The sequence below is a fragment of the Corylus avellana genome, chromosome ca6 (genome assembly GCF_901000735.1).
Source record: "Corylus avellana chromosome ca6, CavTom2PMs-1.0".
NCBI lineage: Eukaryota > Viridiplantae > Streptophyta > Magnoliopsida > Fagales > Betulaceae > Corylus > Corylus avellana.
In genome coordinates this window covers 21,142,241-21,160,795 of record NC_081546.1, presented here as the reverse complement: position 1 = coordinate 21,160,795, position 18,555 = coordinate 21,142,241, and the positions used below count along the sequence as shown (strand labels likewise).

General features: G+C 37.5%; 1 protein-coding gene across 1 annotated transcript; it reads left to right on the top strand.

Annotated features, from left to right (window-relative positions):
• The first annotated feature begins 317 nt into the window (after positions 1-317).
• Positions 318-992, top strand: LOC132185353 (ankyrin repeat-containing protein BDA1-like). Its single transcript, XM_059599139.1, has one exon. The coding sequence runs from the start codon at positions 318-320 to the stop codon at positions 990-992; it is 675 nt and encodes a 224-aa protein (XP_059455122.1).
• The last annotated feature ends 17,563 nt before the right edge of the window (positions 993-18,555 follow it).

Here is an 18,555-nt window from a genome sequence, read left to right as displayed (position 1 = left end):
AGTTTCCTCCCTTTTTCCTGTTGTTTTGACTTGGCCATCGTATTATAATTTTTTTTTTTTTTGTAAGTTGTTATAATTTTAATTGAAGTTTCTTCTCTTTTACCACTTTTTTTATTATTATTATTATTGTTTGTTTCCAAGTTCCTACGGGGGCCACCATTGCTTTGACTTTCAAATGTCACATTTCCAAAGGTAACCCTTTTATATGTAGTGCATGCAAAGCACCAAACTCTAATAAGTTCAGAATTTCTTGTTGAGGTTATTCAATTCTCACATTCATTAAGGAAGGCTTAAACACTCTATGATGAATACAAGGCATGTTGAAGAAGACAAAATGCATGGTTGAAGAACTCTATGAATCCTCACAGAAGGGGTGTGCAAGCATTTTGACCACATTGATCCAAAGGGATGCACTCATTCTTCGTGAAGTTTCACTGACGTCCCTCAAGGATACTCCCTTACATATAGCAGCTTTGCATGGCCATCTTGAATTTTGTAGACTTCTTCTTAGCAAGAAACCTACATTTGCAAAAGATGTGGACGCGTTGGGGCGAACTCCTCTTCACTTGGCTTCTGCTGAGGGCCACATTAAAATAGTACAAGCATTGCTGCAAGAAAATACAGATGTTTGCTTAGCTTCTAATCGGGACGAGAGAATTCCTCTCCACTTAGCCGCAATAAGAGGACGAATAGAGATCGTAAAAGAGTTAATTTCTGCTCGACCAGAGTCTATCAAGGTGAATCTCAATGGAGAGAGTGTTTTACACTTGTGTGTTCAATATAATCAGTTGGATGCTCTAAAATTGTTAGTGGAATCGGCTAGTGGTGATGAATTATTCCTCAACTCCAAAGACCACAATGGCAACTCCAAATTGCATTTAGCTATGTTAACAATATATCTTCTACCCCATCATCAGACTCTAACACTATCTCAACAACCAAGCTGTAAGAGATTTGTTCTGTTACTTGATATATTGCAGTTGCTGATATAGTGCAGAAGATAATTATTCAAATATTATTGTTATAGTTTAAATTCAAATGTATATATAGCTAGAAATTATTTGATTCACTGTACGTGTATAAATATACACATTTGATTGTAATACAAATCATTCAATCTCAAAAGCTTTCATGGTATCAGAGCTACTAGCTCACGCAACTAAATAATTTTTTTCCGCTCCTTTCTTATTTTTATCTCTATGGCTTCTGCCTTTATTCCTCCTAATCTTGGTCAGCTTGTTACTACCAAGTTGGATGGTCCCAACTACTTAGTGTGGCTGAATAAGTTTTCACCTATTTTGAAAACTAATGATTCGATGGGCTTCGTGGATGGTTCTGAGCCGTGCCCACCAAAGTTCCTTCTGGATGTTGAAAGAAAGGTCCCTACTACTATCACTTCTGAGTTTCAGTTATGGACTAAGAAGGATCAATTCGTATTGAGTTGGCTCACTGCCACTCTGTCCGACAAGGTCATTCCTTCTGTTTTTGGTATCCATGCTGCTCATGAAGCCTAGTTGTCTCTCGCCAACCGTTATGCTTCTAATTCGACATCTCGTATCCAGCATCTCCGCCATCAACTTCAGAGTCTTCACCAAGGTTCTCAAAGTTGTACAAAATATGTTGAACATGCCAAGCATCTTGCTGCAGAACTTGGTGCAGTTGGTAAAGTCATTGACGATGATGACCTTATTGCATTTATGGTTAGTGGACTTACTCCAGTCTTCAACCCCTTTGTTACTTCCTTGTCCTTTGCAAGTTGCCATAAATCTTTATCCCTTGAAGATTTCCAAGCTGAGCTCTTATCCTTTGAGCTGCTCATGGAAAACCAGAATCAGTCCCTCTTGGTTCATAGCAACCAATTTGCTATGTTTTCCTCTAAATCACATTCACAACACTTCAATCGTAAACCAAAGTTCTCTAGAAAGTCCCAACCTCTCTCCTACTCCTCTCCACGGCCTGTTGTCCCTCACTCTCCACCAAAATCCACATCAGCTCCACTTGTCTCACATCCACCAAAGTCCCCCTGCCAAATTTGTGGTAAACCAAGCCACAAGGCCCTAGATTGCTTTCATCGCATGGATCATGCTTATCAAGGACGTCATCCTCCTGCTCAATTAGCTGCCATGGTTGCCCATACCAATCCCAATTATGAAGCAGATCCTTGGTATGCTGATAGTGGTGTTAACCAACACATAACATCAAGTTTGGAAAATCTCTCATTGCAGTAGCCATATATAGGTACTGATAATGTTGCAGTGGGAAATGGCTCAGGTTGGGGGATTCAAAATACTGGTTCTCTTACTTTTCACACTCCACATTCTACTTTACACCTTTCTAAAATATTCCATTGTCCTCAAGCTCTTGTTAATCTGTTATCTATTAACAAGTTTTGTCGTGATAATGCGTGTTTTTTTATTCTCACGGATTCTCACTATTTTGTTAAGGATTCTCAAATGGGGATGACTCTCTTGGAAGGAAAAACTGAAGGGGGTCTCTATCCTCTTCATCTCAGTTCTTTTTCAGCTAATAAACGGAATGCCTTGACTGCCCTCTTAGGTGTCAAAGCTTCTGCGGCTGTGTGGCATTTTAGATTGGGCCATGCATCCTCTCCAGTTGTCTCACACCTCCTGCATCAATTTTCTCTTCGTTTCTCCGGTATGAAGCAACTGGAAGTGGTCTGTGAACCTTGTCAACTTGGCAAAAGCAAACAGCTCAGTTTCCAACCTTCTAGCCGTGTTTCCTCTCATCCCTTGAAACTTTTTCATTCCGATGTCTGGTCTTGTTCTACCAAGTCGGTGGGAGGGTGTTTATATTATGTTTTATTTGTTGATGACTTCTCCAGATTTACCTGGTTGTATCCCATCCATAATAAATCAGATTTCTTTCCTGTTTTTTTGAAATTCAAGTCTCTTGTGGAAAATCAGTTTTCTTGTTTAATTAAGCAATTTAAATCTAATGGTGGTGGTCAGTTTGTTTCCAACGCTTTCAAACAATTTCTTGATACACATGGCATTCGTCATAGGATTTCCTACCCTCATACGCCACAACAAAATGGCTTGGCTAAAAGAAAACATAGACACATCGTCAAGATGGGTCTATCTCTTCTTGCTCAGTCCAACTTGGCTCCTTTGTTTTGGGTAGACGCATTTCTTACGTCGGTGTTCATTATAAATCGACTTTCCACCCATGTTTTGGACAATGTTTCACCGTAATATAAATTGTTTAACAAAAATCTTGATTACATGACATTTCGGTCCTTTGGCTGTGCATGTTTCCCCCTTTTACGACCATATACAAGTCACAAGTTGATGTTTAGAAATAAGCGTCGTATTTTTTGGGGGCATAGTTCAGTTCAGCAAGGGTACCATTGTTTAGATCCTATTTCTCGTCGTGTGTATATGTCTAGAAATGTAGTCTTCTTTGAAAATGTTTTCCCTGCTAAAGAAGGTGCTCTCATATCCTCTGTTCCATCTTCTACTGGATCATCTCTAAAATTTGTTATGCTTCAGTCCCCAATCTTCTCCTCTTCTCTCATTGAGTCTACTCCACCCGTGTCAATTGCATCTCCTGTTTCTCCTGCACTTCCTATGCTTTCTTCTGATTCTCTTATGTCTATATCAAAGTTTTCCTCTACTCAAATCCCTCACATGCCTCCAGATGCGTCATCCATAGTCTCTTCCCCATCCTCTGCTTCCATTGCCCCTTCATACGTCTTAATACCTGAAACAGCTCCTGCCATTCCAGCTTCTACCTCTATCAATGATATTCCTCCTACACACTCTATGGTCACCTGTTCACGTACTGGTCATCTCAGACCACGATCTTACCAAGGCTTTCAAACGTTTTACTCTTCCCACCATGCTGTTCTTGCCCCCACCAGTATTACGATTCCTCCTGAACCTACATGCTATTCTCAAGCTGCACTATCTCCTGATTGGTGTGCGGCAATGGGTGAGGAATTTCATGCACTTATTGCAAACAGTACATGGTCTCTCTGCTCTCCTCCTCCTAATCACAATATTATACGTAATAAGTGGGTGTACAAGGTAAAACAAAAGCAAGATCGTACTATTGATAGATTTAAAGCCCGGTTGGTGGCTAAGGGGTTTGATCAAGAGTCTGGGGTGGATTTTACTAATACATTTAGCCTAGTTGTTAAATGTTCAACAATTCGGGTTCTTTTGGCCTTGGCAGTGCAGTTTGATTGGGGTATTTGTCAATTGAATGTATCCAATGCATTTCTTCATAGCAATTTATTGGAGGAAGTATATATGGAGCAACCTCGGGGATTTGTGGATTCTCAATTTCCCAACCACGTGTGCCGATTACACTTGTCTTTGTATAGCCTCAAACAAGCACCCCGTGCATGGTTCACATGGTTATCTGAGGCTCTTACGGATATTGGGTTTGTCCAATCTTCAGTGGACTCATCCTTATTTATGTTCCATCATAATGACATTCACATTTTTATCCTGATTTATGTTGATGATATACTTGTTATGGGTACTCATCCATCTCATTTTTTTGGTGTTATTACTAAATTACAGCAAGTATTCAAGTTGAAGGATCTTGGTCCCTCGGGTTATTTTCTAGGTGTTCAGGCTCATCGCTCATCTTCAGGATTGCATTTTCACCAAGCTAAATACATCACTGATCTCTTGTCTAGGACGAAGATGTTGGGTGCCAAACCATGCTATTCCCCATGCCTTGCTGGTTTTAGATTGTCCACAACTGCTGGTGACCCGCTTTCTTCCATAGACATCACTGAATTCAGACGAACCGTGGGTGCCTTGCAATATTGTACAATGACAAGACCGGATATTGCATTTGTTGTTAATCAATTATGCCAACATATGCACAATCCCTCATCCCTTCATTGGACTGCTGCAAAACGTGTGCTTTGCTACCTTAAAGGGACTATTGATCACAGTTTATGGTATACAAAGGGTCATCTTTCTCTCCAAGCATTTTGTGGCTCCGATTGGGCCGGGGATCCTGATGATCAACGATCTACTATAGGTATTGGTGTTTTCTTGGGCTCTTGTCTTGTTTTGTGGATGGCAAAGAAGCAACTTGTCATTGCTAGATCGAGTACGGAAGCCGAATATCATGCTATGTCGATTGCTACTACTGACTTGTTTTGGTTACGCCTGTTATTCAAAGAAATTTGCATTCCATTATTTTCTGCACCCATCCTATGGTGTGATAATATTGGTGTTCTTGCTTTGGCTTCTAATCTGGTGTATCATGCGAGAACAAAACATATCGAGATCGATTATCACTTCATTCGAGATAAAGTGATTAATCGTGATATTTCAATTAAATTTATTAGCACTCACGATCAAATTGCCGATATATTTACTAAGGGTCTCAGTTCTGTCCGCTTTGGCATTCTACGTGACAAGCTTATGGTATGCTCTGCCCCCATGGACTTGCGGGGGGATGTTAACAATATATCTTCTACCCCATCATCAGACTCCAACACTATCTCAACAACCAAGCTGTCAGAGATTTGTTCTATTACTTGATATAGTGCAATTGCTGATATAGTGCAGAAGATAATTATTCAAATATTATTGTTATAGTTTAAATTCAAATGTATATATAGCTAGATATTATTTGATTTACTGTACGTGTATAAATGTACACATTTGATAGTAATACAAATCATTCAATCTCAAAAGCTTTCAAGCTGTGATGCTCAAGCAAACAAAGGTGCGTTAACAATGTATATGAATACCCTTTTAGAAGAGAAATTTCTTTCTAGTATATTTATAGATATAAAGTAGCATGTATTATCCATATCTTTGAAATGATTCTACGTACTTCTTGACCACGACTTTTAAACATCTTTTTATCCTTTCATTTTTCATAAGTTTGTCTTTGGTCATAAAGGAGGGATAGATTTTAAAATTAAAAGAATATATATTCGTACAAGAAAGAAGAAATTAATAGAAGAATCGCGATGTTTTTATTCAAACCCAACTAAAATAGGAAAATATCCCTTCTTTTGATACTGTTTTTATGATGATCATGCAAAAAAATAGAAAATGAGCCCAAGACAGATGTGTTTGAATTAAATTTATTGGTGTTTGCTTTATCAACGGCTTTTAGATTTTATTTTTAGCTATAATCGGATGAAACAGTAGATTGTTGTCTTTGTGCAGATCATAAAATATTTACATTCAGTACTGAAAATAATAACGGAGGTTAATGCCAAGAACAAGTTTGAAATCCAAGGCATTCTAAAGAAAGCCGGTGTTAAAAGATCTCTAGATCCAAATTCTTCCCGGCTAGAGACATCAAGCGCTATTGGTCTTAATGCAGCACAACCGACGCAGTCCGAACCACCAGCTCGATCAAGGTTTAAGAGGTGGTGGGCCTACTTTCTTTCGTCATCATTAGTTAACCAATTGAAGTACCAGGATAATTGGATGGAAGAGACACGTGGCACATTGATGGTAGTCGCTACTGTGATTGCAAGCATGGCTTTCCAAGCTGGAATCAGCCCACCAGGTGGCGTTTGGCAAGAAAGTAAAACAAAGGGTAGTTTCGATTGTACTCAAGATTTATGTCAAGCCGGCACAACCGTTTTAGCTTATGTCTATCCAAAAGACTACCTAAACTTCTTATTTCTCAACACCACCTCTTTCTTTGCATCTTTGTCCATCGTACTTTTGGTCATTAGTGGATTTCCTCTTACGAGCAAGGTAGCTACATGGTTTTTGACTTTAGCCATGTCTACCGCAGTCACGTAATTCATGGCACTTACCTATTTTTGGGCAGTGTGTTTGGTGGCCCCACATCATTTTTTTTAAATAGTTTATGGAAAGGCATAAATATAAAAAAGGAAAAAATATAAAACGCCCCTTAAATTATCAGTGATTTGTGATTTAACCCCTTAATATTTAAAATGTAATAAAGTAATTATAAAACTATCAATCAGTTGTAATTTGGTCGCTCCATTATTTATCACTGTCAAATAGGATGAAAAATTTTATACGACATTGTTTTTGCAAAGTTAAATTACTAAAATGCCTTTTTGAATAAATAAAAAAGATCGATTTAAAAAATGCCTCAAAAGATGTCGTTCGGCAAATCCTAAACAAAAATTAAAAAAATTAATTTTAAAAAAATAAACGACGTCGCTCGCCAATGCCCTCTGCAGATCCAAGCTCCTCTTCATCGCCACCAGACCCACCATCAGGGCTTCCCCACCACTATAACACCCCACTTGGGCCGCCTCTTCCACAACCTGACCAGGTGAACTCGGAATCAACTCGCCAGACTCACCTCCCTCGTCTTCAATTATTACAAATTCACCGCCAAACCGAACTTGTTTCACAGCTGAATCGTCGGTGGACTCGATTGGGCACACTGGGTCGAGTTTAAACCCGTCATCGTTGAAGCTCAACCCACAGACCCTTATCTCATCATCGCCATTGTTATTTGTCTTCAACTTGTTGATGGCCTGACTCCCTCAGTGTCTTCACAGCCAGGTACAAAACTTGAATCCTGAAACCAACAAAGCAGCACAGATGACAGAACTAAATTATATGCGAATGAATGCAACGAATTGGTCCAGAGGGTGAGGGAAATTTGAGTGTTACCATCCGGCGAAAACGGTCCAGTTATAGAGAGGTATAAGCGTCTGGCCAGGGACAAAAATCCTGCAATTGGAGAAGCATATAGTCTATATAGAGGACCAGAGAGAGATGAGCCACCCCCATGGCCTGGGGTGGCTCGCCGGCCACCCCATATGGTGGCCGACGAGCCACCCCTAAACCAACCCGTCTTCTATTTTTTTTAAATTAATTTTTTATGTTTTTTTTAAGTTTGCCAAATGAGGTCGTTTGGGAGTTATTAAAATTGATTTTTTTTTTTTTTCAAACGGGCATTTTAATAATTTAACCTTATCAAAACGACATTATATTAAATTTTTTATTTTATTTAACGGTGATGACTAATAAAGCGGTCAAATTACAATTAGTTAATAATTTATGAGCTATTTTATCACTTTTTAAGCATTAAAAAATTAAAATAAAAATAACTGATAATTTAAAAAGCTAAATTATATTTTTCCCTAAAAAAATATATTTGAATTTGACTGCTCGTGGTTGGTGTGATTCTCACAAATTCGCCTACTCTCTTGGGTGATGAACAACTTGCAAAATTTCAAATGCGGGTCAACAATGTGTCCATCTAAAGACGACCCGGCTATTGTCTAAGAGGGCTAAAAGGTTCATTTCAAATTGTGGTTCTTGTATATATGATAAATATCCATAAAAGTTGAAATGATTTGGATTTTCTTTTCTCTTTTATTTTCTTTATTCTCGTTCTATTACCTCCCATCTCTGTGACCTCTAGAGTTAATTTTCTTTATTCTCATTCTATTACCTCCCTTTTTTAGATATGGGACCTAAAAATTGATAGTTTGAGAGATATTGACACAATTAATAGTTTAAAAGTACATTAACAATGTAGTGGTAATTTGAGGGAATATATGTATACTTTTTTTTTCTAAGAGCACTACCAGCAAATACCCTATAGCCAACTTTCTTCACTATATTTAGGAAAAAAAAAAAAAATTTTTAAATATCACAAAACCTCACCGTTTCCTAAATTTAACCAATACCCTTTGGTAGCTACAGTATTTTCCAATGTGTAGGGAACCAAAAGTGATTTCCTATACATTATTTTAATGGGTAACTTCACTAAAAATCCTTGAATTTTTACCCGATTTAACAAACTCCAAACTTCAAAATCTCTCAATTTGGTCCCATGAACTTTCAATTGCTCTTAATGTGAACACCTCTATCAGATTTTAAACGTTACATGACGTTTATACCTCTGACTTTGGTATAAAATTTCAACTTTACCCTTAATTCCAAAACCTTTTTTATTTTTTTAAAAAAATAAAAATGAAAATTAGGGATATATTGGTTTTTTTTTGGTATTTCTAACGGCTAAAATTGACGGCGGGGTCCACATTAAGAGTAATTGAAAGTTCAAGGGTCCAAATTGAGAGATTTTGAAGTTTGGAGGATTTGTCAAATCGGGTAGAAGTTCAGAGGTTTTTAGTGAAGTTACCCCTTATTTTAATATACAAATTTCTATTTACTCTCATCTTTCATCTTTTTGTCTTTCATTGAGGATTGTGTTGGGATTTTGTAAAAAACGTGAGGGCCGGTAGGGAACTTATATTTTGTAAAGAAATAATATTTTAATGGTATATAAAAAGTGAAGCTATTGTGAAATATATTTTCATATGGAAGCAAAAAGTAGTTTTGTTTCCTAAACTTAGAAAAAACCAAAGGTGTTAGAATATAGGAAATATATAATATATTTTCCGTATATTCCATAATTATGTTGATATTAACTATTCTCTATTTATGAGCTGATTGTAATCAAATATTGGGATTGTAATCAAATCAAGGGGATTTGATTACTATATTTGTATTTAGACATTACCCAATAAATAGGAATATTTGTATTATAGACAAATCAAGTTAAGGAGCACAATGTAGCCCTTAGGGATATTTCGAGTGATGGACGTAAGTGTCTAACACCGAACCACCCGTAAAGTTCTTTGTATTTATTTTTTATATTGCTTCCGCTATAATTTTCGCATCATCATTATTTCAACATGGTATCAGAGCCACTTTCTTGTGGCCTTCAACGTCATTGACGTTTCTCATTGTTCCACTACACCCAAGTGTCACACTTCTCCAAGCGTCGCCACTAGTCATCCATCACCGCCTCTGGCCACCACGTGTCTCCCACACCTTCTGCCCATTCAGCCACATGCCACTAAGTTCATCCAAACACCTCACCGTTCCCACCATTCAAAGATCATACGCCATAGATTTCATAGCTGCCAAGATCAGCCAAAACGGACACTGCACGAGCTCCCATGCGCCACCTATCACTGTGCACGTGGGATTCACGCACCTCCACCCCGCAATTCAACTTGTACTGGAGTCACACAAGATCACAGCTCGCGAGTGCACATGAATGCGTTGCACTAGATTGCAGCCCACTATTCCACTTGCATTCAGCCATAGGGAATGCTTGCTCATCAGCCAAGCTCATAGTCCTATACTGCAACTGCCCACACCAAATCCGGATTCGAAAAAAAAAAAAAAAAAAAATTAACCACATCACACGCGCCACGTGCCGATCAGGTTTGGTGCGCCAATCTAATAACCACCCAAGTGGGCCCATGTTCTTTATTTTTTTGGCCCAAGTCGGCCCTAGCCCATAGTTAGCCATTTTTAAGTTTTGGCCCTAGTTGGCCTTGGCTCATTGTCAGCTCTGGCCCATTGTCGGCCCCTTTTGAATTTTGGCCTGTCGTCGGTCCCTTTTGAAGTTTTGTTCATTATTTGCCCTAGTCCATTATCGGCCCCCTTTTTTGAGTTTGGCCCGTTGTCGACCATTTTTAAATCTACATTCACCAGCCACCTGCCAATGTCGCTGGCCGCCCGCCACCGCCGAAATATTCCACTTTGAGTTCGAGGGGGATGTTAGTAGAAAATATTATATATTTTCCGTATATTCCATAATTATGTTGATATCAAATATTTTCTATTTATGGGCTAATTGTAATCAAATATTGAGATTATAATCAAATCAATGAGATTTAATTATTATACTTGTATTTAGACATTACCCTATAAATATGAACATTTGTATTATAGACAAATCAAGTTAATGAGCACAATGTAGCCCTTAGGGGTATTCCGAATGGTAGACATAGGTGTCAAACACCAAACCACCCGTAAAGCCTATTGTGTTTATTTTCTATATTGCTTTCGCTATAATTTCCACATCATCATTATTTCAACAAAATGGAAGCTGCTGCTAGTGATCTAATAAAAAACTATTTCTAATATGAATAGTGAATATGCTAAAGAGCCTATTTAATATTTATTGTTCACATTAGAAGAAAAAATGTTATTTTACCTATTCTGTTAGAGATAAATTTGACTATTACGAACCATTTGGCTACTTTCTTAGAGATGCTCTAACACGTTATAATTATATATTCATTGGAAATGCTTTCGCCCAACATTTTTTTTTCTTCATATTTTCCTCATTATTGATTGATGCGACTCACTAAACAGGATTGTTTGCCAACATAGATAAAATATTGATATGATTCTTCATTAATCAATTGACCTTGGATGTAACACCCATGCTCCAAATGGTATGATATTGTCCGCTTTGAGCCAAGCCCGCACAGTTTTTATTATTCGGTTTACCCCCAAAAGACCTCATACCATTTAAAGAGAGTATATTTCATATAAACACATCATCTTTTTCATGCCTAAGCAATGTGAGACGTCACAATCAGCCCCTCGTAGAACCAACGTCATCGCTAGCAACCCTCATGAGCTTGTGCACGCTCCTCCCATTTCAGGCTGGGCTATGGCTCTGATACCATATGTAACACATCTGCTCCAAGTGGTCCGCTTTGGGCCAAGCCCGCACAGTTTTATTGTTGGGCTTACCCCTAAAAGGCCTCATACCATTTAGAGAGAGTATATTCCAAATAAACACATCATCTTTTTCATGCCCAGACAATGTGGGACATCACAATTATGTAACACCCCTGCTCCAAGTGGTATGATATTGTCCGCTTTGGGCCAAGCCCGTACGGTTTTATTATTGGGTTTACCCCCAAAGGGCTCATACCATTTAGAGAGAGTATATTCCATATAAACACATCATATTTTCTATGCCCAGGCAATGTGAGATGTCACAATATGGTATGGTATCAAAGTCATAGCCCAGCCTGAGATGGGGGGAGCGTGCACAAGCCTATGAGGGTCGTCGTGAGGACGATGGGTCCTAAGAGGGGGTGATTGTGACGTCTTACATTGCTTGGGCATGAAAAATATGATGTGTTTATATGAAATATACTCTCTCTAAATAGTATGAGGTCTTTTGGGGGTAAACCGAATAATAAAAACTGTGCGGGCTTGACCCAAAGTGGACAATATCATACTAGTTGGAACAAGGGTGTTACATAATTGTGACGTCCCACATTGCCTGGGCATGGAAAAGATAGTGGGTTTATATGGAATATACTCTTTCTAAATGGTATGAGGCCTTTTGGGGGTAAACCCAATAATAAAAACCGTGCGGGCTTGCCCAAATCGGACAATATCATACCCACTTAGAGTAAGGGTGTTACATTGGAGCTTGGATATGTTAGAGTATATTTAGATTATCCTAAATTTAAGAATTTGATGAGAATTTAACTACCTAAATTAAGGCATTTGTTTCGATTTAAATAAATTTAAATTATTTGTAAGCTTTATAAATAGAATCTTTGTACACAATCATATTAAATAATAAAGGCAAGAATGTAGTCCTTTGAGCTCTTCTCTGATGGTATACGTAGGTGTCTAAAACCAAACCCCCTTCTAAAATCTCGTCTCAATTTATTCCACTTTATATGTAATTGTCCATTAAGTTATGTTATACCTTATCTTAAGATTCAAGCTATTAAGGTGAAGCCATTAGGTTGCGGCTAGGGATGTTCCCAAATTTTGACTTCTGCACTTGTACTTTTGTGTATGTGATCTTGAAATCTCATCTCTATAAACTATAAAGGACACAATAATTTTTTTTTTTTTTAATGAATGAGTAAAGAGAGGGCCCCTCATTCCAATAATCTCTCAAATTCTTTTAAAAATAAATAAATAAATTTTTAAAAAAATTAAAAACATTAAAAAAAAGGTAAATTAAATTAATTAAAAAAAAAAATTGTTTCGAAAAGGGAGTGGTCCAACCACACCCAAAGGGCCCATGAGCCACCACCAAGTTGCAAAATGGGGGTGGCCGAAACCACCCCCATGGCCCTTGGGGGTGGTCCAGCCACCTCCATGGCCCTTGGCGATGGTTCGGCCACTCCCATGGTCCTTGGTGGTAGTTCGGCCACCCCTAAAGGTCAACTCTATTTTTTTTTTTTTTCATTGGCCTTTTGGGGTTACCAAACCACCACAAGGTAGTTCAGCCACCCCAGATCTACCGGCATGGGGTGGCGGAAACCACCCAAGGCCAAGCAGGGTTGGCCGAGTGACCCCCAACAGCCTTGGGGGTAGTTTCGGCTACCCCCATTTTGCAACTTGGGGGTGGTTTGGCCACCCTAAAAAACGGCCCAGAAGCCACCCCTTTTCCAAACATTTTTTTTTTCAATTTAATTAAATTAAATTTTTAAAATTTTTATTTTTTTTAAATATATATATATATATATTACTTAGGTATATAGACACGTGTCAAGTTTTTAGGGGCGATCACGTGGATTTTCATCAAATTTTGTACGAAAGTTGGACAAAGGTACTATCTCCGTCTTTATGTATACCCGAAGTACCTCCGGTGATAAAAACTAAACCCTAAAGGGTAAAAAATAAAGTTATTAAACCACAAAAGGCAAAAAAGTATTGAACCCCTGTAATAAATGAAAACTCTTACAAATAGGGGACATGGGGAAAAGCCTACTGCACACAAACTATACTATTGCAGAAGGACCAACATTAATTCAAGCCTATTGCAGACAAAAGTGCATAACATAAGCCATAAAGAGAGTAAAGTCACCAACTACAAGCCTAAAATATTTAATTTCAGTTTAAATAACAGAAACACCTCTACCTAGGGCAGAAATCAAGATAACGAAGTGGAAGAAAAAAATTGTGATATATGTTGGGTTGGGTTTCCCTATTAAATGGAGGATGGCCCAAACTTGTGTGGCCCATGTGTGTTTTTTATTAAACCCATATAGAGAGGCCCATTCGGAATAGGGTTCGCTAAACCTAATATCATTTGTTGTTGCAAAGAGAGAATAATACGAAAAGAAAAAGATACAAGCAGCCGCCAGAGAAATAGAAGAAACGAGGTCCAAAAACCAATTTCAGAAAATTCCGTCCAGACTTGATCAACAGCTCTGATTGATAAGCGTTTGTGGTCCGATTGATCTGAAATTTTGCAGGGATGTTCATGACACATTACTCTTCATTTTGAATTGTGGAGATTAGATTCTAAGTATTCTGTTTCAGTTTTTTGAGCCGATAAACAGTAGCCTCTATTTGGGTGAGATCTTTCTTTATTTCTTGTAGAAGTTGATTTGTGCCAAGAAATTTTATTTCTTGAAGGATAGCTGCTGATTGTATGCCTCTAGTTGAGACTATAGAAGACTCATGTATTCCCGTTATTGTTGATAGTGAAATTGTTTGAGTGGACTACGGTCCCGTGGTTTTTCCTTCTCACACAGGGAAGTTTTTCCACGTAAAAACCGTGCGTCTTGTGCTTTGTGGTGTTTGGATATATATTTTCCACATATATATTGCTCTATTTTATAATTTCCTACAGATTCACACAAAGAAGGAGTTTGTGTATTGTTTTTTCTCCCAACAATATCTTATTCCCCCAATTTCCTCCCATCTAATCTCATCCATGTCTCAAAACCCTAAGCAAACAACACCAAAGTAAAACAAATTATGAAAACTAGAAAAGAAAATTTTCTTATTTGTATGAACTACTCTTTGGAAGATGGGTTCAGCCATATTTTTTATAAACCATGTGGGTTCAGCCATAATTTGTGTTAGTTTTTAGGTTGGTTAATTCGGTGTCCAAAAGTGTAATTTCTTCTCGATTGAAACTTCGTTTGCATGAGCGTTCACTAGTGTCCGAACGGCTACGTTTCCTATTGAAACCCGAGAGCTCTATTCACTACACGTTCACTGGGCCATCCAAACGTGGTGAGTTACATAGTAAAACCTGAGAGCTTCGTTCGCTGTATGTTCGCTAGTCCGTCAGAACATGATGAGTTACATAGTAAAACCCGAGAGCTTCGTTCGCTGCACATTCCCAAGCCCGTCCGAACGAAAGTATATTGTTGCCGCATTAGGGTTTTTCAAGTTCAACTTGGACTTCTATAAAACCCTAGGTCCATTCGAACGTGGCCACCAGTCCGCACGCTACTGTGGATTTTCCTTAATAATGTTTTCTTCTTTAGCAAGAAAACCTAATTCTCAATTGATAGAGCACTATTTTTCTAAGCAATTGAGATGGTAAATTCTATATTGTGCTAAGAGTGGATTATCAGTATTCAGGGCTTTAAAGCTATTTTCTCTTAAAGTGTTTCCGTGGTTGAGAAGTCGTTTTGTTCATCAACGATAAGAAGTCTATTGATGAGTATCAAATATTGCATATTTGAGCCTCTTAATTTACATTTCTTAATCTTTTAGCTGTGTTATAATCTGATGTCTTGTGCTAGTTTTGTTGTTTTAGTGTTTTGCAGGCTGCTAAGCAAAAACTACGGTTTTGATGTGAAAAATGCTAACTTTGGGAAAAAGCTACAAACAGAAGTGGGATCGAGCGCACAGCCCTACGCTCGATCGCATATGCGCTCGAGCCTAGCAAGAGCACGCTCGAGTGCACCCCCGCCTATGTCCAAGCAAGTAGCGCCCAAGCACTGCACTACAGGAGAAGATATCCATGCTCGAGTGCGATCGAGCGCACTCGTCTGACCTAGCACCGGTTTTTAGGTTAAAACCCTAGAAAACTCTAAGCAAAGCCCTATAAATAGAATAGACTTCAGAGAAATTTGTAAGAGGCAATAGAGTACGAAATTTCACAAAAGAAAGAAGAAAGTTTAGGGTCTGCCTAGCTTTTGGTGTTCTCAACTTTGCAATTTTTAATTTGTAAGCTTCTAAATTCTCCATGGATTCAATTACTCTTGTTCTATCTTTCAATTCTGTGAGAAGCTAAACCCTCAACTAAGCTTGAGGATGAAGCCTCACTTATGATTAGCAACATTAATTCTCATGTGATGTAATATTTTCCAATTTAATGAGTTTGATTTTCGAATTGTTTTACTTCAAATCAATTTGTGGAATGATTCTTGGATATCTTTTGTGATTCAAGGATACATTTGATGATTTGAGTTTATTTCACGTAATTGATTGCTTGGTTTTTATTTATAAAAAAATTGGATATCCTTTGTGATTTATTCTATGGATACAATTGATGTTATGGTTTAAATTGGATATCTTTTGTGATTTACGGATACACTTGATGATTTATTTTAAATTGGATTTCTTTTGTGATTTGTGCATGAATGGATACATGGGATGGTTTTGATTAATTCTTTAAAGCAAAAATAAAACTTACCTAAGATTTTGCTGTGAGAACTTTGAAAATATTATTGGTCATGGGAATATGTTGCTATGACTTTGTGAGTGCAGTTTCCGAAACCTTAGTGCTTTGTTAATTGATTAATCTCACTTTATTTTGTTTATGCTTTTGATTTTACATTCACAAAAACAATCTCTCACATTTTGGAACTAGGTTAGGATTTGATTAATTTAGACATAATAGCTTTTCAAGAACACAATTCCCTGTGAGATCGACCTCGCACTTGCAATCCTTTTATTTGCAAGTATTAAAATTTTCACAACATCTATCGGAGGATCCAACAAATGAGAATCACTTCAAGCAAATTGTCGACCTATGAAGACAAGCGAGAAGCTTGTTGACCTTACATAGCCTAAGAGTTGCAAAGGGTTGTAAGTGTCCTTGTGTCTGTAACCTAAATTTTCTTTTAGTGATTTCTTGTGTTTAGCTGCCCTGGAGATGTTTTACTTTTAGAAAGTTTTCTAAAATGTTTCCTCTTCATCACCAAAATCTCTATGTCTCTCTGATTTACTGCTTCAATCTGTTTGTTTGTTCCAAAAAAAAAAAAAAAAATTGCTATGTTGTTGATAAGTATGAGTTAAGCTGTTACTGTGATTTGCATTTCATTGGCTTGCTTAAAGTGCTGAACACATGATCCTTTCATTAGGTTTGAGAGTCCTTGGCCCAACACTTGGTACATGGGTCAATTAGAAAGATTAAGGGAGCTAAGCATTGCATAGCCTACGCAAAAAACAAAACAAAAAAGGAAGAAAAATGTACATCTTGCCTTGGTTGTTTCATCTAATAGGGATTCCTACAAATTTGGAGATACTGAACCATTTGTCTTGAGATTAAATTGAAGCCTCATGATTGTATGCTAATTTCACTCTGCACCTATCGGAACATATGATGTCTTAACTGTCCAATATGAGTGATTTGACTTTAATTGTCCTAAAGATTTTGAATATAGAGTTCATTTTTGTAAGCTTGCTCATGAATAAGAACCATTGTTTGTGTGAAACTTCATTCTTTTGAACAACATAGTGCTGACAATGTTTGTGGGTATCATTTCTGTTAAACCCTCAGGAGACTTTACTCGTCCACTAAGTATACCTAAGGGTTTAAAAGGCTTATTACATATGCCAAATGCAATCATATCTCCCACGACAGAGGATTTATGTTTCATGTTCTAATTTTATTCTTAGTTGTGTATTGCTATGGGACTAGCAATATGAAAGTTTGGGAGTATTTGTTGAGTGTCAAATATTACATATTTGAGCCCCTTAATTTGCATTTGTTAATCCTTTAGATGTATCCTAATTTGATGTTTTGTGTTAGTTCTGTGAGTTTAGTGTTTTGCAGGCTGCTAAGGGAAAATTGCGGACATAATGCAAAAAATGAAAAAGCTGAAAAAAGAGCCATCAACGGAAGTGGGATCGAGCGCATCTGCGCTCGAGCCCAACTAGTTCACGCTCGAGCGCACCCGCGCCCATGGACAAGCTAGCAATGTTTAAGCACTGTGCCGCATGAGAGGAAAGCGCATGCTCGAGCGCACCTAGTGTGCGATCGAGCGCATTTATCTGGCATAAATCCACCTAAGCGCCGACTTTAGGGTAAAAACCCTAAAAAAAAGCCCTATAAAAAGAAAAGACATCAAATAAAAATAGGAGGTTTTTTTAGTACGAAACTTCAAAGAAGAGAGAATAAAGTTTAAGGCTTTCCTAGCTTTTGGTGCTCTCAATTTGGGGTTTTTAATTTGTAAGCTTCTCAAACCTCCATGGATTCAATTACTCTTGTATTCTTTTTCAATTCCATGAGAGGCCAAACCCTCAACTAAGGTTAAGGATGAAGCCTCACTTATGGTTAGCAACACTATTTTCATGTGATGTAATACTTTCTAATTATATGAGTTTGATTTTCCAATTATTCTCTTTCAATTCAATTAGTTGAAGACGTTCATTTAATTGATTGCTTGGGTTTTTGTTGTCAAAAAAATTGGATATCCATTGTGATTCATTCTATGGATACATTTGATGATTTAATTTAAATTTGGTATCCTTATACATTGGATGATTTAATTTAAGTTGGATATCTTTTGCGATTTGCATATGAATTGATACATTGGATTGTTTTGATTAATTCTTTGAAGCAAAGTAAAACATACATGTGCCTTCAGAAATATTATTGCTCATGAGAATATGTTGCTATAATTTTGTGGGTGCGAATTCCGAAATCTTAGTGCTTCGTTAATTGATAACTTTCACTTTATTCAGTTTATGCTTTTGATTTTCTTTCAAAAATCTCTCACCTTTCAGAACTAAGTTAAGATTTAATTGGTTTAGATATAATTGTTTTTCATAAACACAATTCCCTGTG

Bases quoted from the DNA above. Each gene is read 5' to 3' on its own strand.
- LOC132185353 (XM_059599139.1), top strand. From the start codon at position 318: ATGTTGAAGAAGACAAAATGCATGGTTGAAGAACTCTATGAATCCTCA.